The following is a 27,365-nucleotide window of genomic DNA, read 5'->3' as shown; positions in this document are numbered from 1 at the left end:
GAGGCTTGGTTTCTACTTAAAGCTCTTCACACTTCTTCCCCTCTTGAAATTTAGTTAGTAAGGATTTAGCTTCTCTGGGCTCTGGTCATTTTTTCCTCACGGGTTTGCTGTTGCTCTGTGCACAGACAAGGTAACTAACAATAGTCTCTGAAATAACAAAGCACTTGATTTTTTACTTTTTTAATTAACGTTTGTTCCAGTTAATAAAGTAGCCCAGGAAGCAACTTTAGTTATAAAGTGAAAAATCTCAAAATAGTCTAATTAACCACCAATTTACGTTTACCTTTGTAGTATCTCTAAACACTATATTTAGATGATGTATATTCTTCTTCCTCTGTTTTACTGATGCTTTTCATTATATCTTAATTTATATAGCTCTTTTTTGCACATACAGAGGAGGCATTCAAGTGCTAGTTTTAGATTTTACAATTGTTATTGATGAAAAAATTAATTTCAACATCAACTTGATACTTGCGTGTATGAAAAGAATAAAATAGTTCAGTTAGAAATGATCCACAATGTAACTTAAAAATGTAATTATGTTGAAGTGCTAAATGTTTTGAAGTCTTTTTTTAAAAAAAAAATTCTAGTCTAAAAATTCTAGTCTTTAAAACATGAAATTTCCATGATTTTTGAGTAAACACTTGGTACAATACTATGCTCTTACTTCAGCATTGCATGAAAACTATTATTTTTCCTTTGGTAGATATTACAGATTTAGTAACAAGGTTTTGGTAACAAGGAGGGATGGCTTTAAACTGAAAGAAAATAGGTTTAGCTTGGATATGGGGAAGAAGTTCTTCCCTGTGATGGTGGTGAGACTGTGGCACAGGTTTCCAGAGGAGCTGTGGATGCCCCACCCCTGGAAGTGTTCAAGGCCAGGTTGGATGGGGCTTGGAGCAACCTGGGATGGTGGAAGGTGTCCCTGCCCATAGCAGGCATTAGGAATAAATGACCTTTAAAGTTTCTTTCAACCTAAACCACTCAGTGAGTCTATGAAATTATTCATTCTACACATCTGTGACTGCGTGATCGATTTGTGTGAGGCTTGCCTAGATCATCAGGGGCACCTATAAAATAAGATAACCACGAGTTAGATTTGTATTTCTTATTCTGCTTCAGTAAAATATAACCTATGGAATATTGGATATTAGAGCTACCAGCCTCCCTGTGACCCTCTTCTCTGGCATAAACACCTTGCTTTGCCTTGGCCTCGGTTGCAAAGGGGGGGATGCGGGACAAGAGCTCTCTGAAGGGCACTGTAGCGTTAGAGGCAGTGGGCGACCCCTGCTCTTGTAGTCTATACCAAATACTTTGTTCCTCCGCTTTTGGTGCTTTGATGCTCACAGAGGAGCACCGGTAAAAGCAAAGTTTTATTGCCATGAGGGCTTCTGTCAGGCAGAGACCCCGAGGCTCACATGACCTCAGCCCCACGTCAGAAGTTAAAATATTAAATACATTGCTTTAGCGCTTCTCTCGACTTAGGGATTCGTTGTCAGACTCTGTAGCAGAACCACCTTGGAAAAAACAGCCATTGACTTCTTTTTAAACAGATGCTGTGCTGCTATTTTTGAGGCTGTAAGTGGTTACCGAGGCAAGAGGGATCTGTAGAAGCGTTGCTTTGTAACTTCACCCAACGCTGTAATCCGACACACTTTTATCGGCGGGCACCTCGGCCGAGCCGCGCCGCCGCTCCCGCCCGTCCCCTCAGGGCGAGCGGCCGCCCACAGCCCGCCCCGCGCTCGCCGCCTGCCCGCCCCCGCGGCCGCAGCGCCATGGCGGCCGTGAGGGACGTGGAGATCGACCCCGGGGGCACCTTCAAGTACATCCTGGTGCGCCTGCAGCGCCCGGGCGGCGGCGAGCAGCGGGACATCGTCCGCGGCACCAAGGCGGCCGAGTTCCACAGTGCGTGACGGGGCGCGGGGGCGAGCGGGCAGCGGCCGGAGCGGGGCTCCCCCGGCGGCGGGTCTGAGGCGGAGCGGGAGCCCCGGCGGCTCCAAAGGCTCCTTTTCCCCACTTTCTGCGTCCCCCGTGCGGTACGAAAACTAGGGCAATGTATCTGTCAGGTGCCGTTTCCGAACCCAGTTGAAAGGAATGAGGAGGTGTCTTTACGAACAAAGTGTGGGCCTGCTGGTAGGTAAGGCCAGATACTGAGAGGTGAGAGAAACGGTGGAGGGAGAACCGTAAATTCTGTATGAATTCCACTCATTAATACAGACTGTTACTCACTCAAGACTGTGCTACATCCCTGGATTTACAGAAAAAGAGCAGAGACATAAGGAAAAAGAAAAAAAAGGCAGGGGAGTACACATTAGGAAGGGAGTCTGTTAGGCGATTGGGGAAGTCTGTACCTTTCAAGTATCACAGGCAATGGGGAAAGATGGAAATATGGCTGGGAAATTGGGATAAAAAGGAGGCTGTGTCCTCTAACGACTTGAGAGACCCCACGGGAAATACTCATGACCTCTCCCTTCATTCGAATGAAGTTACCCGACTTCTTTATCTCCTTTTTGGACATAAATCTCTGGTGTCTGGGGATTAATTTTCCTGATACAATCAGCCTCATTTTGGAGAACGATATATGCTAACTAAGTGAAAAACTGAAGGGCTTTAACGGCAGCTTAGTTCTGTGTCTCTGAAGAGAAACTTCCCTCTCGTGTAGGTGAAACGAGATAGTAGCTGAAAATGGGTTCTAGACTATGTAATGCCTTGTGCCTGTTCTGATGGCTCTCACCATTCTTCTTGTGCAGATCATATATTTGAAAAAGTAAATCCCGAGATGGAAAAGCTGGGATATGAGTGCAAGTGCCTCGGAGGAGGGAAAATTGAACATAATAGCAAAGACAAGAAAATCAGGGTATTTGGGCTCTCAACAGTAAGTGCATCTCTCCTTTCCCTTCAAATGCTTCTGTCTCTGGTGCTCTGGGATTGAATGTCTAAATGTTTTTAAACAAAACTACCAATTCTGTTAGTGCTGCTTTTGTTCCAAGATGATTCTGGGAGTCATAAGAAAGAAAAAACTCCTTAGGATTTGTGTGAGGTGGGAAGGCAGTGTATAGTGCTTATCACACTAAATTCTTCTGATGGTTGGTGTTCATCATGATTGCATTTTTTAGGTGAGATTTGACACCTGTATTATTAATTGAGCTGCCAAATTAAGTGTTAGAGGCAGTGGTAGACTCTTGCAGTCTGAGAAATACACTTTATTCTCTGCTCTTGGTGCCTTGATGCTCACAGAGGAGCATCAGGTAAAAACAGAGTTTTATTGCCATGAGGGCTTCTGTCAGGCAGGGACCCTGAGGCTCCCATGACCTCAGTCCCAGGTCAGAAGTTAAAATGCTAATTATGTAGGTTTAATGCTTCTTTTGACTTGGGCTTGTTATCAGACTCTAAAACAGAACTACCTTGGTGTTTTATGGAAACCACAGAAATTGCCATTAACTTCTTTTGAAGCTGTACTGCTGTTTTTAAGGCTGGTTGGGGTCTTCAAAATGGTTGCCAAGGCAAGAGTGAGCCGTGGATCTGTTGCTTTCCAACTGACATAACTAGATTATTTGTTATTTTTGAAAAGCTTGCATTTTGTAATGCATCAACTTTAACCTTTTCAGTTTAAATGCTTGTTTATTTAAGCTGTTCCTCTCTGGGGTTGTCACTGATGAGTAAGAGTATGTTTTGTTTGATAATACAACCTTGGGGCTTTTTTTCAGTCTTCTAAGTAAACTTCCATGTGAAATATTATGGGAAAAACATAACCTGTAAATCACAGATTTCTATCAGTATGCAGCACTGTTATGTGTACTTCTGCAATAAGAAATCAAGATAACTCTGATCAGGTAAGATAATAGTGGAACTTTGACCACAGGTGCCTAAAATTTCAGTGCAAGAGTAACACTGTGACCAGTGATTTTTAAATGAGGGTTAAAAATCACATGGGTTATCTGACCTTGGAGTTGCAATGGCTGAAGAGCACAGATACCTAAAATTGTGCTATTATCAGCTAAGGCAAGATGGGAAATAAATAAAACATGAAGACTGTGATTTCTTTAGTGGCCAGAATAGTGCTCAAATGCTCACACTTGTTTGCTTATTCCCTTTCCCTTCAGCTGAGCCAAATCAGCTGTTTGTATGCTCACACGTTAAAGTGGGTCAATGCAATCTCTGTGGTTTAAAGGAACATTCCATAAATACAGTGGCTGATTGGTTGGGAACATTTTGAAACAAGCTTTCTGCTGGAGAAATTGTGTGGAAAATGCGTTCTCTATTTGACCCCATCTCATTTATTTTCTCGAACTTGAATTTGGGGGAGGGGGGGAATTGGAGAGGATAATTGAAAAATAAAACATGATATTGCAAGAGTAACTTTTTTAGAACTTGTCTTTGATTTGCATGTGAACAGTTGAATGGTTCTGAAGACTTAATGTCCATGTCCAATTTGTTCTGTCTTGCAGGGCTATGGAAAAGCAGATCACTCAGTGACTGTAGAGATACTGAAGAAAGAATATACAGATTATGAAATCACATGGTCAGATGACAAGAAATAAACTTGTGAACACAACAAGCAGTTCACATGGTAACTGAGCTGTACTTTGATTAATAAAATTGAGTGTGTGTTCTATGTATGTAACCATCAATCTGCAGTAACTGGACTCTGTTGTAGTTTGTAATGTGGTTGGTAATCCTCAGTTATATCTTATTTTTTAGATCATTCTTTTCTGCAGAATCTGAAGTTCTAACCCTTTTTCCTTTCCTTGTGGTGTGCCCTTCAGTTAAACACTCCCACACCATCTTACTTTTAATTTGTTTTCATCCAGTCCCATTTCACTGATCTATTGTAGGATACTCAAGGATTTACCATCAACTTCAAACACCACTGGACCAAACCTGTTCCTGGTCTTTTGCCCACAGTGTTTTCAATTTATTTTTCTATTACTTTTTAGGCTTTTCGTCTTTCTTACCCACTTAAAAAAAAAAAAAAAAAATTGGTGTGGAGGATGGGGTTGACTGTTAGAGTTCTTCACCCACGATCCAAATCTTTTATTTCCTCAATGAGTTTACAATCTAGTATTCTGCAGAAGTAATGATCAAAATACTTGATTTTCCTGTAAGAACCTTCCCTGTAGCAGACTGATGGCAAGGTAAAATTCTGGCAATGCTTCTTTCATTCTCATTCCCCTGGACTGCTTTTATTTGTATGAATTTAATAATCCTTTTCTTTTATTTTCTTAGCAATAAGTATGTTGGAGTAAAACTGCCTCCTCAGTACACCCAGGCAGTGTCTGAATTAGCTAACATCACCCTCCTGTTGTGGCAGGATGTTGCCTTTTGTTTCCTGTGAAATTACTTGCTACAATTTTCACTTTTTTTGTTTGTTTGGGTTTTTTTTTTTTTTTTTTTTTTTGTTTCATAGTTATTTTTCATTTAATTCATTTGTGGATTTATTGACTTGCTGTCTTGAAGGCTTGCTGACTTCCAGAGGTATTTGTATATAAATTCTAATGCTGTGGTTCCTACTGAACTTATCCAATATTTGGTGGTACAGGGAAGTTTTTCTTTTTCAGCATGCAAGTGACTCTTACAGTACAAACCAGGAAATCTGAGAGACTTTAGGCCAGTTTCTATCACCAAAAATCCTGCTGTTACTCCCTTCTTACAGTTGTGATCCATCTTAAGTCACCTTTCTGTGACTTTGTTTTGGTTGGGTGGAGAGGGATTGTCTCATCCTCAAAGCTTTCAGTCCAGTCCTCATCAGAAGAGTTCAGGAGTCTCTCCATCCCAATAATCTCCTCGGAGCAGAATCTCCTGAACCTGGTGCTACAGGTCTCTTGGTTGGCACCAGATTCTCCCCACTTGCAGAAAGATCCAGGGATCTTCCCCTCCAGTACCCTTACCTGCTTTTGCATCTGCTCTTTATGCTTCTCTGAAAGTTCTTGTGCAATGGTTGTCTGGCTGCACTTCAAATACCGTGGTAGTGATGGCAGGATTGATTTTACTTAACAAGATTTTGATTTCAGAGCATGATTTAATGCCTGTGTGCCTAAAAACCAAGAATAGCACACAGGGCAGTGACCTGCAAATCAGGCACTTCCCAGTTCCATTATCATGGGCTTTTCTTTCCCCTAAGCTTTAGTAAAATAACTGTAGTTGCCAGTATACAAACCTGGGCTTTAAATAGCCTCATTTCCCAAAACTGGCAAATAGTCTTCAAATGGAAGTCATCAGTTGGGGATAGCTGTGTTAAAACAAATAAGCCTTTCAATTTAGTTTCCTGAGGTATTTAATGAGTGATTTTAATCTTTGTCTCCACAATGCTTACAGGAAAGACATAATTTAGACTGGACTTATTATTGTAATGACGTGTTCAAAGTGTGAGGGGGGAACAATGGTGATGATTTGGAGTAAGCTGATCACAATCGAATTATTAGCAGATCTCCAACTTTTATTTCTTCATAGAAGAAAGGTTTTAATGTGTCATTAAAAAACCCCAAAACTTTGAAGAACCTCCCAATTCTTTTTTTTTTTTAGTGCAGTGTCATTTGGGGCAATTTAATTTCCCTGGTTGTTAAATAATACATACAAGTGTTACAAAGGAGTGAAAAGGTAATTTTCTTCTGTTCCAGTCTGTGAAGAGGAGCAGGACACTGGTCACTAGGGTGGTGAGGATTTCTCAGGTAGAGCAAGCCTTAAGGTAGATGAGGGAAATCAGTATTATCTGAAGTTGAAATATCAACAACCTACAAAACTAAGTGTTGAATTCTGTTTCCTCTAAATATGTACCTGCTGAATTCTAAGAACAGAACTCATCTACAATATGGAAATCCCAATGCTAATTGTGCTGTTTCACCTGAGAAAAAGCATCCTTCATTTTCTAATCAGATTCTGAAATGGGAAGCTAATTATACTGTGTAGGGTTATTTGTTTTGCAGGTGTGCAGTCACTGTAAGATTGTGTTTCTGCCATTATTCCCTCAAAGCCCTGAACATTCTGATTCTGTGTTTGCACAAAACCAGCTATGTTGGAGCCAAATACTGAGTGAAGGCACAGTAATTAAACCAAAGATGGTGAGTTTGGTAGTGGAATATTATCAAGAGGAAATATTATAGTAGAAGATTTTAAGTACCTTCTTCATTTATTCATCCAAAATGACATGAGATTCTTGTTCCTAACCATATTCTTTGTCCCACTGGTCAGCATTTCTTATTACTTCAGGTATGGTTCTCTGGAACTGCACTGGACTAGCAGGTATAGAACAATATATTTAGTGCAAGCCATGATTTATCTTGGGACTGAGTTTGAAAAATGACAAACGGTAATCCGTTTGTTTCCAGCTTCTTTGTTTTGACAGAAAAAAAGATAAAAAGAGCTGCTAACAGTACCTTCTTGATTTGCCAAAGCTAGAACTTTTTTTGTTCCTCAGCCTGTAGTCAGCAGTTATCATCATTAAGTTTCGGAGTCGGTGCAGAAAAATTCTAAAGCACCGTGGCAGTCATGGCAAAACTGACCTTTTTCCTCCTTCTCCTATCTTGTGACAGGCTAAATTCAGTAGTTTCCAAAGTATCCCTTTAAAATAGTCTGAAACAGTAGTGAAGGCTCTTCTGTAAAGTACAGGAAATCCTTTACAACTCTCTCTTAATAACAGCAAGTTCAAAACAGGAACCTTGGGATTGACTTTCAGCCTCTTCAGTGATGGAAACTTGATGGCGTAATTAAAGTGATTTAGACCACTGCTGTACTAAATTTGTTTCCATCCCCTCAGACTGTTGTTCCTTCTGCTCTACACTGAATATCCTTACATCCATTTTACTGCAGTGGTCACTGTCTCAAAGTTTATATTTCTGCAAGGGCACCTGATTAAGTAGTGCATGATGACAGCAGCTGTCTTATAGTACTCTGCCTGGTCTTGGCCAAGGCAAAACATGCCTTGGCCAAATTTCCTTTGTTTGTTTGATTTGCTGGTGACAGTGAGTGCTCAAGGCCAGGTTTTGTGGTTCTTTGGGGGTTCATTTGCATTTTTGGTAAGGCAATTCCTTCAGCAACATCACTATCTTCAGCCTAGGAAAGTGCCTTGTATTGCAGGCTTTTCTCAGTGCTTTCTGTCCTGACAAACCGCTGTGAAAAGATTGAAGGTGTGGATGTTCATAGTAGTATCCCCAACAAGTTTCGAGAACAGGGTAATTCATTTCTAGAAAAATCTTGTTAAAACAGTACAGCAATCTATTAAACTCCTGTAATAGCACAGTTTATCTATCTCCTTTTCCAACTGTCTCCTAAAGCTCAGTTCTATCATCCTCCAGTATTTCATTTGTAGGCTTACTGGTTGGTAGAAGGAGCTTGTCTTGTGTAGAATGTTCTTTCAAGTCAGCTTCTAAACCATCGTGGCTTTTTCTAATTCCTTGCTGAAATTTTATTAGCCTATGACAGAATCTGAATGTGAAAATTAACAGACCACGGTAGTTAATATTGTTACACTCTTTAAAAGGCTTGAGGAAGTCATGTGTGCATTACACATGGAAATACTGCTTGGACTTCTGAGATCCCCAGGAGGGTAGAACACGAGTGATAAATACAATCACATCCCCCTCTGCTGGCAAAGCAGCAGAGCCCAGGGCTGTGTGGTTCCTGCTGGAATCTGGCTGCAGTCAGGCTGCCCAACCCTTGAGAAGAGCCTCTTGCACTAATTTTGCATGCTAAATCTATCTTTTTCAGCCACAATATGTCATGTATGTCATTCCTGTGACATGCAGTTCTGGTGCTGACAGAATGCAAAAGCCTGGCTGCAGACAATGACTTGCTTAATCTTTATATATAAATTAGTTACCATAAACAGATGCTGCTTTAAGCAGAACTCTGTGCAAAGTCAGTATCAGAAAAGTCCCTCACTTCTAGTCAGACACCAGAATTTGTCAAACATTTCAACAGCCACCATCCTCAATTTGTTAAATCAGAAAAACAGAGGAAAAAGCAAAGAGACATGCGGATTAAAACATTTTTGAGTTATTTTTGAAGATTAGTACTTTAATTTTAACAGGAATTTTTAAAGGCAATTTCCATAATGCATCGCTGCAGACCCTGATCAATTGTTTTAACCACACTGGTTCTAAACACGTTCTTCTCTTCAATGAATTTCTCAAAGAGATAGATACCACCACCAACTCCAAAATAATGCACTTTGCTTGCCAAATACACACGGCCATTGCTATCCAAGAGCTGAGCCAGTGTATCATGCAGAGCACTGTAGTAGTCAGGATTATAGATGGTCTCAGAGGTGAGAATTATATCGTACTTTGAACGGGGTTCGTTGCTGTTTAACAGGAGCTGGCTGACTTGAGACCACTCTCCAGAAAAAAACCTGCACCTGTTGAGCACATCAGGTGAGCCCTCTGCTTTCCTGGGCCTCTTTGAAGGAGGCTTGCTGGCTTTTCTGTCCTTCCCACTGCCCGTCCTCCTGCCTTCACTGGTGCAGTTGGCCACCACATTAGGCAAGGTTATTTCATCAATCACTGTGCTGTTGTAGTCCTGAAAATGGACTCTGGCAGCTTCACCCCGTAAAGCAACAATTCCCAGCAGTCCAGCCCCGCAGCCAAGATCCAGCACAGTCTTGTTGGTAAACTCTATTTCAGCCTCGGAAAAGTAGTCCATGAGATCAAAGGTGCATTCCCAGATTTTCAGCCCTCCTTCGTAGACTCCTGGGATGAGATCAGAGTGAGAAGAAATGCTTTTGGACACGATGCCTTCGCTGTCAGCCTCACCCAAACACGTCATTTCCACTACAGACAGCTTTACATAACACAGGTCTAATACTGTTTCCATGACTTTATTTTCCAATACCTTGTTGAGATCTTCGGGAATGTTGTGCTCCTTGGCAGCTTTCACACAGAGGTTTTTCTTCGAAGCTGCCTCATCCCGGTGCTCAGCAGGAGCCAGCTTCGGGCTGGAGTCTGCTGCAGAATCGGCAGTTTCCCTGCTCTTTCCTCTGGATTCCTGCTTGTCTTTTGGAGAGCATAGCAGTAAGAAATCAGTATCTGTCTCACTGTTCTCATTTTCATCAACAGCAAAATTAAATCGAAAATCCATTTTCAGGAATAAGAGTTTTCAAAAAGCTTAATTTATTACAGCCAGCTTTTATGTAGGTATTGTTGCAAGACGGAGGATTTCGCTGGTGCAGTATCAGATGTCTTGCCAAGAGCCAGGTGCACGGCTGCTGGAAATAAGAGTAAATAGTTTTATGTACCATTAATATCAGCACAAACCATCTAATTGTAGCATCCTGATTTTCATTACCAGGCTCCCCCGGGAAGTCGTGGAGTCTCCCTCTCTGGAAACATTCCAAATCCACCTGGACGCGTCGCTGTGTCACCAGCTCTGGGAGACGCTGCCTTGGCAGGGGGGGTTGGACCTGATGATCTGCAGAGCTCCCTTCCAATCCTAACTGTTCTGTAATTTAGAAAACCCGTTCTCTCAGCACTTAAGTTTATTAAAACACACCGCCACCGGTGACCGCATCCCATATACCATTAAGGGAATTAAGACAGGTACCACCTCCGCTAAAACTCGCATTTCAGACTCAGCGTTTCAAGGCGCGCAAACGCAACCCACGGAGCGGCCCCGCTGCCGCGCAGGCCGTGTGAGGAGCTCCGGGAGCGTTTCCCATCCCGTTTTCCCTGCGCCGTGCCCGCACCCACCCGCGGCCGCCGCTCCGCGCCGTTCCCCGCTTCTCCCACGTGGAGCCGCTTCCGCTTCCTCGAGCGCGGGGCCTTGTGGGAGCGCGCGGCGCCTTTCCCTCCCGCCGCCGCCCGCGCTGAGGGGAGCGCACGCCGCCATGTCCCAGGCGGACCCCGAGCTGCTCCTGCGGGAGCTGGGCGCCTGGGACTGGGAGCTCTGCCGCCGGGAGCTGCCCGCCGTGCTGCCCCGGCTCCTTATATCCTTCCCTGCAGGGCGCTGGGGTGGCTGCGGGAAAGGCACGGGAGTGGTGGTGGGGGGAGGTGTGTGCGCATCCTTCAGAGTTCCGCGGTTCAAGCACACCTGTGTGAGGGAGAGCGGTGAGACCTTTGTGAGGGGCCGGGAAGTTCGCTGGAGACGGGTACAGCCTTTCCCTGGAATAAAAGATTCAGAGAATCTAGAAAACGCGTGTGGTTCATTTAGCGCTGTAGATAACTCCCCGACACACCTCTCACCTACCCACCCACCCCGAACAAAAGAAACCCAACCCTCTAAAAAACCCCAAACCACACACCACCAAAAGAAAGAAAAAAAAAAAAGAAAATAAAAAACCCTGACGACTTACTCTCTAATACATTTTGGAAATACTTTTGCTGATCCTGTGGGTACTCCGGGCTCTCAGCCTGCGTTGGTTATGGAGCATCCCCACCAATTTCATACGTACACGAGACAGTCATAGAAGTCGCTGTGGCTTTTGCCGGTGCTTTAAAGGTATTCTTCATAGCAGAACAAGTTTGATTTTCTTTAACATTTTTACTCAATGTATCAAGAGTCTGAAGACTGGACTGAGCATATTCGTAAGTAATGGCTAAGAAGTGCCTCTTCCTGTAGAGCCCTGTATTGCAATTGCGATAAAATCACGGCAGTGCTTAAAATACTTCTGCTGCAACTTTTCAGAGTCTTCAGCAATCCTGCTGGACCTTGCACATTTCCACTAGCTGCGTGTTGAATAAGCTTTATAAATGCCCCTATAGAAACTCTGCTGCTTTTTCTTTTCTGCTACTTCTGGTCTTTAAATACACAAAAGACGGGTGTTATTTATCTAATGTTTTATTGTCTTTTGGGCAGTTATTTTCCGGGTGACAAAGCTGATAGCTAAAAGAAAATGGGGCTCGTATGTAACTGTATTGAGTGTTGCTAAAACTCAGTGTTACAATGCAAATTATGTTGCATTATAAAATGTGCAACTATTTGCACTTTGTAACGTGGCAAATACTAGATCTGTAGGCTGGCAGTTGTGCTCAGCCTTCAGCTAAGTTGAGTCAGGTGTGCTGTTATTTTTGATGGGTTTGTGCATGTTGGAGCTGTTGCAGTAATTTGATTTCTCAGATAACGTATGTGTGTTTTCATGCGTTTCAGATAAGGCAAATGCTCGGTTGCCTCTCTCAAAATCAAGTGCCTGATCTGGTTTTGCTTTCTGCAGTTCTTTGTTTCCTCTGGTAGGTTGCTGTATGTTTCTGAGAATTACACATTGTAAATGTTTTTTCCTTGCAGGTGTTTTGAGGATCCTGACTGAAATGTTTTTGCCACATATCAGCCTTGAAGATGTGGAACAAGTTTTTTTCTCAAAAGTATTGCCTAAGGTAGGACAACTTCAGTTAACTGTGGAATTGTCAGTCAGTCCAGTGTTAGAACCTGCTTGGATTGCAGTGATTCTTCTTTTGGGGTTTCACAGTGTCTGTGGGATATAAAAACTGAAATTTTACCCTTTAAGAGTTTTCACAGTGTTGTGTTGAACTGTTTCTGTGATCTCATTCTTTACAGTAGGGATAGAATCAAATATACAATATTCCACTTTGTGTATTCAGCGATAGACTTGGGTTTTATTTCTTTCTGAGAAGACTGTGTTTTTTATAAAATGGCCAAGGTGGAGAATTTTTAAGTGAGGGAGTTTCTCAGGACAAGTAAACTGAAGAGCTCAACACTCTCATATCATGAGTAAATGTTGTGAAATTTGTGAATTAATATAGTGAATAAGCTTTTAGACCATACTGACCTCACACATGTTTTTTTTTTAATTAAACAATGGAAAATTTTATGCCATAGTTGTATTAAAAGCAGTGCTCGTGTTTTAAGTGAAGTAAAGCAGTGCCAAATTACTGATTTAAGTTTTAGGCCTCAGCTTGTCCATTTTAAGAAGCCAGTAAAAATGGCCACTTGATTTTCCTTTCTCTTATTTTAGCTCAAGTAATAAATTTTCGGCGATTACAAGAAAATTGTCTCATAATAGGCATATCCTGGTAAAGGATCACTGTGCCACTGTTTATCCTGCATCTGCCCAGAAGCACCTCACTGCCTTTGCAGTCTCAACAGTAACACCAGATATCCAAAATCCTCAACTAAAGTAGAAATAGACGTTGTTTGTACATCACAGACTTATTGTTTAATGCGTTCAAAATCTTAAAAAATCATTCTCAACAAACAAATATTTTTTCTGAGACAAAATGAAAATCGTTTTTAAATTACGTGGTTTTAACTAAGTAAAAAAATCTGTGGTAGAATGAGGTGGATGTATTTCAAGCAAATTAGCTGTGAAGCTTGTTTTAGCAACAGATCAAAGAAAAAATAACAGCTGCAATATCTTCTGTCTATAATATACATATTAAAAAATGGTTTTTCTTCTTGTTATATCATGCTCTATGACTGAAATGCTGGAAAGCGTTTTCGGCTGTGAGTTTTCTCTGTGCCTCCGTGCCAGGAAAGCAGGCAGGTATAGAATGGTGTTATTATTTGTATGTGTACCTTTGTAAGTAAAATGTTTCAGTTTTGTTGTGTTCTGCCAGACTCTGCAGTTCTTTGATAACTTGATGTGTGAATTATCCAGCAAGGCCAAAGGACTGACCAGCCAGAGTACAGAGCTATGCAGTACTGTAAGGAATCTCCTGCAGGCAAGTCCCATCACATAAAGCTGTCAAAATAATGTTTACGTCACTCTTTGCTTTTGCCTGAACTACTAAAAGGTTTTTAGAATGTTTTTGCCAGCTACTGATGGTTAAAATGTAATTTAGTCTTCCTTTGTAGTCAGTTCATTTTGTGAATGATTTGATTACAATCTAGCGTGTGATGCTAATAATAACTTAAAAAATAATCTCAAATTCTGCTTAAGTCCCTCCTGCAGATAGAATGTGACTCCCCATATTTAGAGTGAACCTGGCACCTGTTTATACAGTCACTTCATTCTGAGTTTTAACATTTTTGTAAATTGAGAACGATGGTGAAAGAAACAAGGAGCTTTCACAGAGGAAATGGTATCAGAGAAAAGCACTGGAGTTTCATTCATCTTTAACAAACTGCTTATTCGTGCAAATAGCACTGAACTCTAAATGCCATAAAAATCCAGGTGTATTTGAGCTAAGAAAAGATGCTTTTGGAGGTGTTGCAGGAGTGACTGGTGTTGTTCACTCTCCTGTCAGACCGTGGTGCAGCTGCTGGAGACGCTGACGGGCTGTGTGCGCCACCTGTGCTCGGTGCAGGAGGTGTCCCTGCAGAGCATCCGTTCCCTCCCTTCCTCCGTCCTCTGCGTGGTGAAGAGCACCTTCACGCACTGCAAGGTGGGGCTCTGCTGGGAGCACAGAAATCCTTGTGCTCCTTGGCTCTTAGCAAACACTTTAGAAGGTCTTATTTTGAAATGATACTGTTGTCAACGTTTTATTCTTTTAATCTTAGCTGTTAAGTTGTTTTCAGAATGCGCTCAGTGCACAAGTACAAAGATGATTTTTCATCTGTCTGCCCAGCAAATCTGACCTGCTGGTGAGAGGCTCAGGCTATTCCCATCCTTTGCATCAATGTTAACTGAACATTCTGCTCAGGAGCAGAGTGCTCTGAGGGATCTGTGCAGTCCTAATGGCTACAGTATTTACAGAGCTACAAATGGCAAGTTCCAGAGTGGATTGAAAGTTGAGATTAGCAGATTTATGTTGGTGATCAGTGTGTATCAGTTTCAGATATGGACTGATCTGGATTTTCAGATGCAACAGTAATTCCCTCTAAGCATTGAAAATAAAACAAAGTTATCATAAGGATCCACTAACTTTTGGTTGCCTTTCATTTTCATGTTTGATACTTCTTTCTTATGGGGACATTTACATCAGTTTTCCATGTCAGAACTCAGGTGCTGTGTCTTTATCTAGTAATTCTAATATGAAAGTATTGGGAAGTCTTTGGAGTGCAGCTTCCTTTGCTGCTGACATTGTCCTGTTTGGTTCAGAAATACGATCTTAGGTTCATGCACGGTGGCCTGATCCAGAGTCCCCTAAACTCACAAGAGGCAGCCAGACCTCCTTAATTTCCCATGAGCTGCAGGTGAACATATTTTATATTGAGTGCTCAGGGTCTGTTTATTGAGTTAAAGTAGGTACGTCTGTGCCTTGTCCTTTCTTTCCAGAGAAATGTATGGCAAAGCTCTTGGTGTTTTCTGCATGTGAAAAATCAGGCTGTGAGTCCTGAGCTCTTTTACAGACCTCTTCCTCTCTATTTCAGGACAGTGAATCAGTGTACTATGGGCACCTGCACTTAATTTCTGACCTTCTACAATCCATGTTTAAGGAAACTTACTCCCTTCAGAAGCAGCTGATGGAACTGGTTGATTTGATTTCCATAGGCCCTGCTTCCGCTGAAGATGACATCACATATATGGTGTCAGGTATACATGAATTTGATACTTTTTTAGTCTTGCTCAGTCTTTTTTCCTATGGAGAGCATGTTTGAAATTTTAAAACAGGTTTCTGAGTGTGCTCAGTTCCTGCTGTCCTGACCAGCTTTTCAGAAAGCTGCATTTTGAACTCGAAATATTTCTGTTTTTCTCCTGAGGCTTCCTCTATGGGAATGTTGTGTAGGTTTGTGGGAAAGGGGCAACACCTAAACGCTGAGCTATTTTCCCAGTTCATGTCTGTGTGCTGGTATTCTCTTGGGATTGCTGTGAACTCATAAATCTGATTTAACTCTGTTGCTGCTGCTGTTATTCCCTTAGTAATCCACACTGTGCTGGAGATCTGCTCTGTCATTTCCAACATGGACCACGCTCTTCATGCCAACACGTGGAAGTTCATAATCAAGTATGTAGCTAAATCTTTGGATTTTATTGTGTAGTTTTAAATAATGAGTGTCTCAATTGCTTTGTGCTCAGGGTTTCTAATAAAATTAAAATGAGAGAATTCAATGTAGATATTTAGTAAGGACATTTAGAAATTTAGCTAGGAGGTAATATAAAAGCACTGCCAGTGAAAGTAGGTAGGAATTGGTATAAAAAGTAATAGGAACTTGACTCTCTGTATTGCAATGCAGAAGAAAATTTGCAACACAATGATCTGAGTGATGAACATTAAGAGGTCTGACCTGCAATTCTGTTTTTGGCTTGAGTTGGCTGTCTCATCCTGCCTCTCTGGGTTTCAGTCATGGCCATGGAGAGGGTTGTTCTCTCTGAGTTTCTGCTTTCAGTGTTCACAGATACTGCACCAGTCACTGCTGTATAAAAGGCTAAATGGAAGAATTAGTTATTTGGATTTGTAAGAACTGATTGCACGATCACTTCTGACAATTAAATACTTCGTTATCTTCCTGTCTTTCAGGCAAAGCCTGAAGCATCACTCCCTGCTGCAGTGCCACCTGAGGCACAGTGACATCCTCGGTGGCCTGTGCAAGGACACTCTTCTTTCTTTTGACTCCTGTTTGCAGCTGGCTGAGCAAATGAAGGTGTCGGAGATACAGGTGAGTTAAAAGGCTCCCAAAGCTGCCGTGAACTTGAGGAGGAGAAATTCTTTGTGCTGGATTATTGCTTGGAGTTATTTGGTTGGTTTTTTTGGGGGTTTTCTTTATTTCATGTGGTAGACAGAATACCTTTGAAACCACATGAAAATGAGGCTCACAGCCTGGTGTACACTGAGGATGTTCTAGTGAGTTTTCACAATGTTTTCACGATACTGTGTGAGACTTTTTATTTATTTCCTAAACTGACAATATCCCAAGGTCAGTCAAATCCATAATATTGCTTTGAAAATGCTGAAGCATACATATTGAATATTTTTAAAGTTTCCCTCCCTTATCTTCAGAGTCTGTAGAGAATCAAATGTGAAATAGGTTTTGAACACTGTTAGCAATCTAACTTCCCATTTTATTGTATTACTCTATATTAACTTTTAGAACTGCTTCTTTTGGACAGGAGGGCACTGACTTCAGGCTGTTCCAGAAGACAGTGAAACTGTGCAGGTTCTTTGCCAACTCCCTTGTACACTACACCAAGGTAGGTTTTAATACTTCAATTCTATGTTAGTATTAAATTGAAATCTCTGGTCTGCAAATGGAATCATTTTATACTGTGTAATATCTTAACAATTTACAGCTATCCCATATGGGCAGTATAATTAACATCCATACATTACCTGCCTTAGTTCTTCACCAGTAAATGCTCACAAGCCTGTGCAGGGTTACTGCTGGGGTTTCCCAGGATAATAAACTATAACAGGTTGTTTCATGCAGTGGCAGTGAGTAGTTGGTAGGAGATGTCCCGTAAATAATATGATTAATCATGGATTTTATTTTAAAAGTAACACTCAAAATTGATGGTTTTTGCAGGAATTTCTTGCCTGCTTCTCTGATTCCTGTTCTCAGTTACATCAGCTCTTCCTTCAGATATACAGGTATGTGAAGTACAGATAGTTGATTATTGATCGTATCTTAATAACATTTCCATATGGCATTCCTAAATTACCAATATTTTGAGATGCAGAAATGCAGTTCTCATTCCAGAGTTGTTGCCATCATTTTTCATGTATAGAAAGTTAAAATATTTTTTTAATAAATCAACTGGTTTATGTTTTATAGTTACCTTAACCCCATTCTTGGTCAATACTGTGCATGTCCCATAATGACAAACTATTAACTTCATTGCAACTATTCATGGCAAGATTTATTAACAAATCATGTGTAGGATAGGCAGAAAAAAAATATCTACAACTAAATGTAGATGTCAGCAGTGCCTTTTGACAGATTGCTTCTACTTTAAGACCAGGTTTGGAAAAAATTGTCCTGGAGAAAGAGGGCGTCAGAAACAGAATGTCCTGAATTTTTTCATAACTTTACTCTTGTGTTAATAATCTTGTGAAATCTCACAGAAGGACTCTGGTTCTGCTGGAAGCAGAGGCTCTTTTAATGCTACACGTAGAAATGTCTGCAAAGGGTTTATCACTTTCCTTTTAAAAAGTTTTGTTGCTGCAGTGGTGGGGAAGCATAAGAGAACCCAGACTTTATACTAATGAGTCTTTATACCGTGAAATCAGAGGGCTGATCTCAGCCCTTTGCTGGAATTCAAACCAGGTTCTGTGGTGAGATGTGTATCTGAGTTCACTGCATGTTCCACTGCAAGGGATGGGTTTTTTTATGAGTTTCTTCTTCTAAGTTTACTCACCTTGTAGGTTTTTCTCAAATGGAAGGTTGTAAACTTTTATTCACTCAGGGAAACTGAGCAGGATTTTTGAGTAGGAAGATGGCGTTTTTACAGTTCACTTGATAGGCTGCAAGAGTAGAAGGTTTTCATTTCATGATTTCTGGCTTTATTCTCTTATTGGTTCTTTTTTTCTTTTATTGCCCAAGGTTTTTTGTTGGTGTTTTTTTTTTTTTTTTTCCCTCTGCAGAGAAACTGTGATACCCTTTTAGGGTCATGTGTTAAGTTGGTGCTGTGACATTTATGGCTGTCAAATTGTGTATAAAGGTGTTTTCTTGGCTTTTCTCTTTCACTTGACTCTGTGTGATTTGATATGTTTCTTCTGAGAGGTGCTACATATTTTACACACGTTTTCTGTGAGCTTATACAGTTTTCTTTAAATGTTTAGTAAAATATTAGATTGTGATGCTTATTTTAAAGGCTGAATGCAGAGTTGTGAGTCTTGGGCTATACAGATATTCGAAAATCGGAGCCTTTTCTGTCTTTTATTTCACAGGAACAAGGAAATAATTAATTTGTCTTTTGAGAATATTCAACAACTTTTTTTTTTTTTTTTTTTTTTCATTCCCCCTCAGCAAATTTCCTCCCAGTCTTTATGCTCCAGAGATCCTGGAAGTTCATCAAGATGAAATATCCCGGGTTTTTCTTGTGGCTCTGGACCCTCTCATCACCCACCTCCTTCCCTTCAGTCCTTTCATGGAACAAGTGTTAAGTGAAAATTCAGGTGGGTTCAAAGTAGAACTTTACAGCCAGTGCTGTCTGAGGGATCAGACATTTTGACTTCCTGGGCCATAATATTCTGTACTCATTTGCTTGTCTCTGGTTCTTTTGTGAGTACTGTGATAGAGCTGATTGCCTGCTAACATGGATGGATTTTGTAACAGATAGTTCATGTTGTTGCTGAATTCATCTTTTCCAAAGTACTCATAGCAGCTGCACTATTAATCTGGTTAACAGAAATCCTGTCAATTCTGCTCTTTTGCATCATTTCAATCCACATTTGCTACAAACTTTCAAATTAAGATGGACTTTTTCTGCTGTTCTCTTGGTAGGGGAAGACAGCTTTTTTTTTTTCTTAAATATTTTCTGTGAAAAGTACCATGCCTTTAAACATGGGAAAATATCACCTTTTTGTTTAAATAAGCTTTTCTCCTTGATTTCTGCCCTGACCAACATCTCACAATTCTGAGATAGCTCATTAATTTGCTTTTACACTTGCTTAAAAGCCAGTTTACACGTACAGTAAATATATCCAGGCAACTTGTTCCACATTTGAAACCCAAACTCCTACAGGTCTCCCTCCTGAGCAGCAGCTGCCCCAGTGTCTCCTCCTGCTTACCATAATGGACAAGCTGTCCTCTCAGCCTGAAGAAGTGCAAACTCTCTGGAACACGGGAAAAAGGTACTAAAAAGGTTTTTGTTGTAGTTCTTCACCACAGCAGTCGTTCCAACCAGGCAAACAAAGGGGCTCAGCTGCTGGAGTTGCCTTTACAACCGAACTTGTAAAATTGTCGCTGTGGATTTCCATCCTTTCGCCAAGACAAACAGGATATGATGTTCATTGCCTCAGGAGTGAAGGATACAGAGACAGAGATGTCTTTGTTTTTTCAGGGAAGGGGTGGTATTTAGAGTACTTGTAGGGTAGGAATATGGCTATGGATGTAATTTGTTGATACTTCACTAAGTTAAAATCTCACAGTTTTATGCCTGAACCCTCTAATAAACACCTGAGTTGATAAAAGAGGAAGGCAGTCAGGAAAATAAATCTGGTGTAAAAGCACTGAAGTTATTGCCATCTTTTCTGGCTGAAGACAAAGATCTTCAAATACCAGTGTTGCTTGCAGGATATGGGACTGACATGTCTGTAACCAAGCTGTTCTCTTCTCTTTTTTTTTTTCTCCCCTTGCAGCCTGTCTTTGTTTTCAGCTCTCTTCTTCAGTTTCCAGCACTGCTGTGGGGAGCTTTCTCTCCCTGTCTGTTTGCCACAGGTGGTCAGTACTGGACAGCCAGCAGTTCCCATCACCCTTTATCACTATGTCTGTGTCCACCTGTGCTCCTTCATTGCTTCCACACTCCCATCACACTTCCCTCAGCTGGTAAGATTGGGTTTTACTTAACAGTTCTTCAGCTGTCCTGATGCATAAGTGCTACTTAAAAAGAATGGGTTCTTTCTAATGATTTGACTCTGAAAAGATGCTCAGAGAGAGCCATCTCAGAGATGGTTTTGTAGAAATCAGCTGTGACACAGTTGCGTGGCTGGAGTTCAGTTACACAGCAAATGTCACTGGTGGGAAAGGGGAAATAAAGTTTTTGAGGACTTCAGTGGTCTTGGCAACTTTTATTCTCTTTTAGAGGAGGGAAGGTCAAGTTGTTACAAAAGTTTAGAGCTTTCTTTCCTGTGGTATTCAGATTGTGGTAATTCTCTCCTCAGGAGCGTGCCCTGCTGGATGCTGTGCTGGGTTCCAGTATGATCACATCTCTGCTGGCAATGGACTCGTGGTGCTTCCTTGCCCGGTAAGATGCTCACAGTACAAGTCAAGCAGGTTTTTCACAGATCCAGCTCATTCTGTTGTTGTACATAATTTGCAATGTGCTTGAGAGAGATTTTTGTAAGACAGAATTGTCCCAGAACTGGATTGTTTTCAGATACAGAACATCCTTTGAAAATTAGGAGTAGAAGTGGCTTAGCCGTTTTTACATTCTTGCAAGCAAGAGGAACGTAGATTCTCTATTTAATAATTGATTCTTGAAGTGGTTGTCTCAAGTAAATTGTGTCTGCGTATTGAGTTTAAATATGTTAGAGGAAATGGCAATTTCTCAAGCCAGATTTATAATATTTAGTCTGCAGAAGAATAGGAAGTACAGATTCACAAGCTGTTGTCTCTCATGTTTCAGGTATGGAACAGCTGAGCTGTGTGCTCACCACGTTAATGTGATTGCCCACTTGGTAAGAACCACAGTGATGTTTGAAGTTTGGCACCAGTTTTAATCTGAGTGCTACCAGCAAAAATTCAAATGGAGGTTGTTCCAGTTCTTCAAATTGGCTTAGTGACTAGCAAAAGCAATACAGTGAAAATATAAACCAATATGCCCTGATTATTTTATTTACAGTGTTACTGCTGTGATCCCAGATAACAACTCTCACAAGATCCTGTATAGAACTTGTTTGCTCAGTGGTGATTTTTCCCTCAGTGTAACGAGGTGCATTGCTTTTTTATCCTAATGCAGGTAAAGGCTTGGCCCAGTGACTGCTGCCAGGTCTCTGCTCTGGGTGTGCTGCTGAGGCGAATGCTGTTCCTGATGGCTCCAGAGCATCAGGCAAGTACAGACAGCACCAGCATCTGCTGTTGTCAGTAGAAGAGATTTGAATCAGTGGCTTGTGTTCAAATATTCCCTTTCAGATCTGGAGAAGTGACAAGATGTTGAGTGCTCACTTGCTGCACTCGTTACTGTACTCATTATTACTTAGTCTAAGTCATTCAGACAGTAAGTTATTACTTACTGTGGATCCTACTTTGTGCAGATGTGCTCTTTTAAAGAAGAAAAGCATATTGACCTTTCTAAGAGTCTTACTTGGTAGCAATGAAGTCTTTTTTTGACAAAGTATGAAAGCAGCACATCTCCCCAGATTCGCTGGAACTGTGTCCTGTCATTGCATCTGTGACTGATGTGAGTGTTCTGGTGACATCAGGTGTCAAGAGGAGTGTCCTGTCCTGTCAGTGCCTCTCTGTGTACCCTGGAGGGGCTGAAGCCCTCTCTTCTACTCACTAGGGCCATTGCTTCCAGCAGCTGAAGAAATCAGTTCTGTATGTGACAAGGGAGGTGGTAGTTTCTAAGCCTTTTTCATATAAAAAGATGGATTTTATTGAAATGCTTTATACAATTTTTTTCACATAATAAATCCAAAGCAAACTAGCAGCGCATTTTGGGTTCTCATCTCTTAGGCTATCAAATTGTTTTCTGGTCTGTTTAGTTTCTATCACCTTTTGTTTCCAGGTAGAATTTGTTCAGAAGTTTCCTCCTGAAGAGGTGGAGAACTTGGCTGTGTGGCAGCACGTGTCCCTCAGAGCCCTGAATCCTGACCTTAGGGCACAAGTGGCATCTCAGCTGTGCTCAGCAGGGCTCGTGCAGTGCCAGCAGTGGCTGAACAGCAGCCGTGCCTTGGGAGGGCTCCCACCCGTGGTAAGGAGATCTGCTTCTCTTTGGAAAAATGAATGAACTCTCGTTTTTCAAACTAGAAGAATTCTGTTGCTATCACCTCAGTCCTGTTATTCAGTCTGTTGCACAGCTTTTTTCCATGCCTAGCTGGCATATGCATAAGCAAGAACTCTCATGTTTTCTTGTAGTATGCAGCACCTTAGGACCTCTACTGTGCTAGTGGAGGTTCTGTGATTCACTAGTTATTCTAGGTGTTGTTTGCTCTCTGGCTGAGCAGATGAATTTTTCTTCAGAATTTCTGATTTATGCTGTACCTTAGCATACAATTCCTCTTCAGTTTTGAAGTCCTGGCTGGTTTTATGCAGCATCAAATCTGAAAGATGCTCACTGGTCTCCTTGATGAGGGAGTGTGAGAAACCGGAGGCTTCCACATGAAGTGTCTACTGCCAGACTTCTCCTGCCAGTGCAGCAAATTATCTGCAGTGTGTGTGAAACTCAACAGAGTAATGGATGGTTTCCCTGCTGTGGAATCCTTGTTGGCTGCTCTCCTGCTGGATTAGCTGTTCTGTACCACTGATGCAGCACATTGGGCTTCTTGCCACCTTGTATCATTTTAGATGTTTCATCCTAGCCTGGGATATTGGGTTGGTTTACATGTAGTGTGTTTTGGTTGGTCTTACACATTTTTTCCTCCTAGAACACTGCCCTTTCTGCCCTGCTGGTTGCCTGCAGTTCTGCTGATGCCACTCTGGAGGCAGAACTTAAGACATCTGTTTTGGGAGTGCTCAGTCAGTTCTGGTCCTTTCTCCAGGCTAAGCAGGTAAGAAAGAGAATTTGCTACTCCAGCAGTGAAAGCACATCTCGGAGAGACTGGTGCCATTTCCTCAGGTTGTTGTTACCCATTTGTTTTACTTGTATTGGACTGTTTCAGTAAAGCACAGTGTACCAGTGCTGCCCATCTGCTCTCAGCTGGTTTATCTGTAGGGCAGGCATGAAGCTTGAATTTCCTGAATGTTACATATATGGTTCGTTGTTACTCCATCTGTTACTCAGTGTCACATTCAGACTTGCTCAAGGAGAAGCCTGAAATACCTGATTTTGCTTCATACCAGTTACGAATTTGGCGTATTTTAAATATTCATTAGAATGTGAACAAAACTCAGGGTGAATTGATTTAGAGCACAGCCCAGCACATGTAGACACACAGGGGGTCAGGCAGTGTCCTTGTGACCATGTACCTGTTCATGGCTGCAGCTGCAGAAAGGAAAGAAAAAAAGGATTGTCAGGGTTTTCACACTCCAGATTAAAAAAGAAAGTTTGAGAGTGGGAGTGAAGAGCCAATAATGTGTCCCCCCAGAGGTCCTTTCCAACCTCAGCCATTGTGTGAGGACATTTGGGAACTGAAAGCGAAAAGAAATAGTTCAGATAACCTTTAGGTGCTTATTTTAGTGAGTGGTGGAAGGAGAGGAGGGTCAAGAAATGTTCTTCAAAAAAATCAAAGAAAGTGGTCTCATAAAATATGACTGCCTAGAATTACTGATATGATTATTTTAATATTTTCTTTGCTGCTTACAATGCAGTGTTTTACTTGTGTGAAGTCAGGCTAACAATTTTGGAATGCTGCTGTAACTTGACATTCTCTCCTAAGCAGTTATTCCGTGAGCTAAAATGCAATGTTACTGATATCCTGTGCTCTCTTCAAGGTCTCAGATGAGCCATGTCTCCAGAAGACACTGTGTTTATTGCTTCACCTTTTGGAATTTTTCATCCAAGCATTAGATGCTCAACTGCTGACCCAGGTAAAAAAAAAAAAAAAATCTTAAAAACCCCCAACATCACCTTATGAATAATTCACTACATGAAAACCACGTTCTTTGTGATTTGTTGAAATCTCAAATGAGTTTTTTTCATGGTCGGGCCTTCTCTTAATAAGGAAATAATCCTCCTTGATTACTTTCCTGGCCTTTAAACCAAGCACATGGCATTTTGGTTTACACTGCTTTTCAGAATCCCTTTCCTCTGTAAGATAATTGAGGTATATGGAAGTGCTACAGAGAGCACGTTTATTTCTTTATGCACCCTGCAGCTTTATCCTGGCCAGTTTTATTGCAGGTGCAGCATACCTCCTTCAGGTTTCTAAACTCCATGTGTCTGGATTTAAAGATGAGCCTGCACAGTTTTCACCTGCAGTCTGTCTGCTGGGGTTTGTCTCCTGCAGGTGTTTGCACTGCAGTCATCCCTGCTCCAGCTGCATCCCCCGGATCATGTCCGTCTAGCAATGGTGGATTTTCTGTCTTCCATGGGAAAGGTGTTTATTCCACAAGAAGCACAGGTAAATGGAATTGTGGCCTTAGTGAAATTGCCTTGTTTTTTGATAAAAATATTTTAATTTAAATATATAATTAAAGGACCGAGTTCATTAAATACATACAGGAATGCCAGGACAGTTGTCTTGGATTAACAGTCTGCAGCAGGTTTATTTTTCATCAAGACATGCTGAGTGCATGCAAGATGCCTGGAGGTTCAAATGCCAGTCCTTTCTCACTGGCGAGAAGCAACAAGAAGTGAGAATAGAATGTCACCTCCCTCACAGTGGCTCTTTGGCCAGACAGGGCAGTAGCACTCTCACATTTCCCAAACCTGTCCCTTAGTCTTAGAGCGATTCTTTAATAAGAAATCACTGTGGTGAGATATGCACAGCTAACTCTTGGGAACTGATGGCTGTTTGTTGCTGTTGCAGAGGCAGGTTGTGCCCCAGCTGTCCTGTCTGTTTGCCTCTCTGCTGGCTGACCAGACCTGGCTGATTCACCAGCATGCACTGGAGGCATTCACGCATTTTGCAGAGGTGAGCAGAGCACAACTCTGGTTGCAGGCATTTGGTTTTGTTAACTTCTGTTGTACACAAATTCTCCTGTCTCAAATGTTCGCTGCTCCTCGCTGCACAGTCTGAATCTGAGTTACAGATGCTATTGCACATTGAAAGTACTGAGGGCTAGTGCAGTTGGGAGAGATTTCAGGAGCTGCAAGTGAAGAAAGATTAGGCACTAGTTGCTTAGATTGGTTGCAAGAGAGCAGGGACTATCATGGAATCATCTCTTTTGTTCCCTCGTTAGCATGAATGTACTGAACAACCAGTAACATTTTTGACAGGAAACAAGACATGAAGATGTTGTTCCTCGGTGCCTTAATTCTGAAGAAGCTAAGAACAAAGTTGTTAATTTTCTGGCTAAGGTATGTATATTGTTTAACCATTTTACTGCTGTCTTAGTCGATGCTGTACATCTGCTATCAGCAATATATAGCATGGGGCTACACTTGCCTTATCTGCATGACCATTAAATAACCTTAAAATAAACTGTCTGGTTAAACTTTTCTGCTTGCTTCAATCAGCAGAATTAGCATCTGCCATTCCCATGCACACTGCTCCTCCTTAAAGAAAAAATACCTATTAAATTGCACTGTTACTTTTGAAAGGAGTTACCTGTTAAAAAGATAGAATTTGGTGATTTGATTTGACTTCCCCATTTCTCTTGGATCAGTTTCTGATATGTAAATGAACATGTATGAAACATCTCAGTGGCTTTTGCATTTTAGAAGAAATCCTCTTAGGAGCAGGTCACTGTTGCTGCAGTGACTTTGGGAAGAGGAGGCAGCTGTAACCTGAGGCAGGGCTCTCTGGTTGAGCAGCTTTTGGCAAGTAGATAATTTACAAAAGAACTGATAGCTGCCAGTGATGCTAACCCAAAGCTGTAGATAACCTCAATCTTTGATCAGAAGAGTGTGTGAGGAATAATATTCTTTGAACGGCACATTAAAATCCCTCCCTCTCTCCCTTTTGTTCTGGCTTATAAATTGAGTCTGTGAAGGTTGGTAATGCTGCCTGGGTTTAGTTACCTCTCCTGGGGCTTTCTCCCTAGACAAGGCAGGTGGAAGAGACAAGAGAAGCACGAACAGAACGCCTGAAGCAAGAAAGGATTATCTGGAGTGCAGAGTTTTTGAAAGTGGATGATGAATTGGAGTCAAGAGGAGAGGTATGTGTGCTTCTTTAAACTTCTTAATTTCTCTCAGTTCTGGGGAGTCTCTGAAAAGGCTGAGATGGTCTTGCTGCCCTCCATGTTCCAAGAAAAAAGGTCACTTGCACTGCTGGCCCTTAGTCTGATATCCTAATGGTCTGTAGTGCCTGCCAGGCAGCAAGAACCCTCACAGGACAAGGGACTCTTGCAGCTCTGTTCCACCTAAGGGGTTTCTTGCATTTCAGTGAAGACTGATCACTGAAGTACAACATTAAATTGATGTTACACGTTTACTTAAATCTGCAGCCTGTGGCAAAAAGAGCCTGTCACCCCCCGTCTGAGGAGCAGTACAAGGCAGCAGTAGGCTCGATGGAGGGGGCAGTGGAGGCTGTGAAGCTGCTGCTCCAGAAAGGGTCCCCTCCAGGCTGGCTTGCCGTGAAGCTGGAGGCTCTGCACGCAGCCATAGCCACCCTCAGGGACGGCTTGCGGTAGGTGCTCCACAGGGCTTGGGGACAATGACCCAGCTCAGCTCCCTGGCGGGAGGGAAGAGGTGCCTTTGTTGCCAGGAGGGCTGCAGAAGAAGAAGCTGTGACACGGGGCAGTGCCCTGTGGTACTGCTGTGTCTTCGTTTGTGTGCCAGAATGGACTGAGGGGTGCGGTGCCAGCCTCTCCTGCATGGCCTGATGGATGCGAGTGGACACTACTGGACATCAGAGCTGTGGGTTTGTATATATATTGCTTCTTTTCTACTGTGTGGAGATAAACATTTCATGACATTGTATTCTGAATAGAGAGAGGTTTGAATCGGTTGTAAAAGTAGCAGTGACCTTGGTCCTGTCACATGCAGGGGCCCAGGCAGTAGGTGTTTTTATCTTTCTTTTAAAATACACTCAGGAATAACAATTAAAGGCTCTCTACTGTTCTCTGAACGTACCTCTGCTGCTGGTTCCATTCCACACTAGGATGATCCTTTAAAAATAATCTTTATTGGTCACAGTTAAGAGCAGAAAGAACACGGTGCTTAAGCAGTTGGTGGTCAT

At 41.8% G+C, this 27,365-nt stretch overlaps 3 protein-coding genes across 7 annotated transcripts; 2 read left to right on the top strand and 1 right to left on the bottom strand.

Annotated features, from left to right (window-relative positions):
• The first annotated feature begins 1,742 nt into the window (after positions 1 to 1,742).
• LOC136294399 (14 kDa phosphohistidine phosphatase-like) lies at positions 1,743 to 10,369 on the top strand. Of its 2 annotated transcripts, XM_066192089.1 has the most exons (4): positions 1,743 to 1,905; positions 2,751 to 2,875; positions 4,449 to 4,570; positions 10,282 to 10,369. In XM_066192089.1, exons 1-3 carry the CDS (start codon positions 1,776 to 1,778, stop codon positions 4,539 to 4,541), a joined length of 348 nt encoding a protein of 115 aa, XP_066048186.1. In that variant the 5' UTR covers positions 1,743 to 1,775; the 3' UTR covers positions 4,542 to 4,570; positions 10,282 to 10,369. The 2 variants fall into 2 exon arrangements, with proteins under 2 accessions (XP_066048186.1, XP_066048185.1); XM_066192088.1 differs by lacking the exon at positions 10,282 to 10,369 and having other exon boundaries at positions 4,449 to 4,631.
• Positions 8,976 to 10,740, bottom strand: METTL18 (methyltransferase 18, RPL3 N3(tau)-histidine). 4 transcript variants are annotated; one of them, XM_066192087.1, is made up of 2 exons: positions 10,680 to 10,740; positions 8,976 to 10,198 (listed from the first exon to the last, which is right to left on the bottom strand). In XM_066192087.1, exon 2 carries the CDS (start codon positions 10,069 to 10,071, stop codon positions 9,019 to 9,021), a length of 1,053 nt encoding a protein of 350 aa, XP_066048184.1. In that variant the 5' UTR covers positions 10,072 to 10,198; positions 10,680 to 10,740; the 3' UTR covers positions 8,976 to 9,018. The 4 variants fall into 4 exon arrangements, with proteins under 4 accessions (XP_066048184.1, XP_066048183.1, XP_066048181.1 ...); XM_066192086.1 differs by having other exon boundaries at positions 8,976 to 10,195; positions 10,680 to 10,720; XM_066192084.1 differs by lacking the exon at positions 10,680 to 10,740 and adding an exon at positions 10,279 to 10,364 and having other exon boundaries at positions 8,976 to 10,195.
• Positions 10,741 to 10,803: 63 nt separating this feature from the next.
• On the top strand, positions 10,804 to 27,234 carry FIRRM (FIGNL1 interacting regulator of recombination and mitosis). The gene is made up of 25 exons (XM_066192080.1): positions 10,804 to 10,915; positions 11,474 to 11,513; positions 12,211 to 12,299; positions 13,500 to 13,604; positions 14,130 to 14,267; positions 15,196 to 15,358; positions 15,686 to 15,770; positions 16,284 to 16,422; positions 16,874 to 16,954; positions 17,287 to 17,351; positions 18,730 to 18,878; positions 19,448 to 19,556; positions 20,064 to 20,250; positions 20,586 to 20,668; positions 21,050 to 21,101; positions 21,383 to 21,472; positions 22,151 to 22,336; positions 23,010 to 23,132; positions 24,016 to 24,111; positions 24,531 to 24,644; positions 25,053 to 25,157; positions 25,463 to 25,543; positions 26,230 to 26,343; positions 26,632 to 26,813; positions 26,966 to 27,234. Exons 1-25 carry the CDS (start codon positions 10,817 to 10,819, stop codon positions 26,973 to 26,975), a joined length of 2,685 nt encoding a protein of 894 aa, XP_066048177.1. The 5' UTR covers positions 10,804 to 10,816; the 3' UTR covers positions 26,976 to 27,234.
• Positions 27,235 to 27,365: the final 131 nt, after the last annotated feature.

The sequence above is a fragment of the Chamaea fasciata genome, unplaced genomic scaffold (genome assembly GCF_029207755.1).
Source record: "Chamaea fasciata isolate MVZ Bird 193981 ecotype frontalis unplaced genomic scaffold, bChaFas1.0.hap1 SCAF_10, whole genome shotgun sequence".
In the NCBI taxonomy this organism is placed as follows: domain Eukaryota; kingdom Metazoa; phylum Chordata; class Aves; order Passeriformes; family Sylviidae; genus Chamaea; species Chamaea fasciata.
Note: the sequence above shows the minus strand (reverse complement) of the source record. Positions and strands in the feature narration are given on the sequence as shown.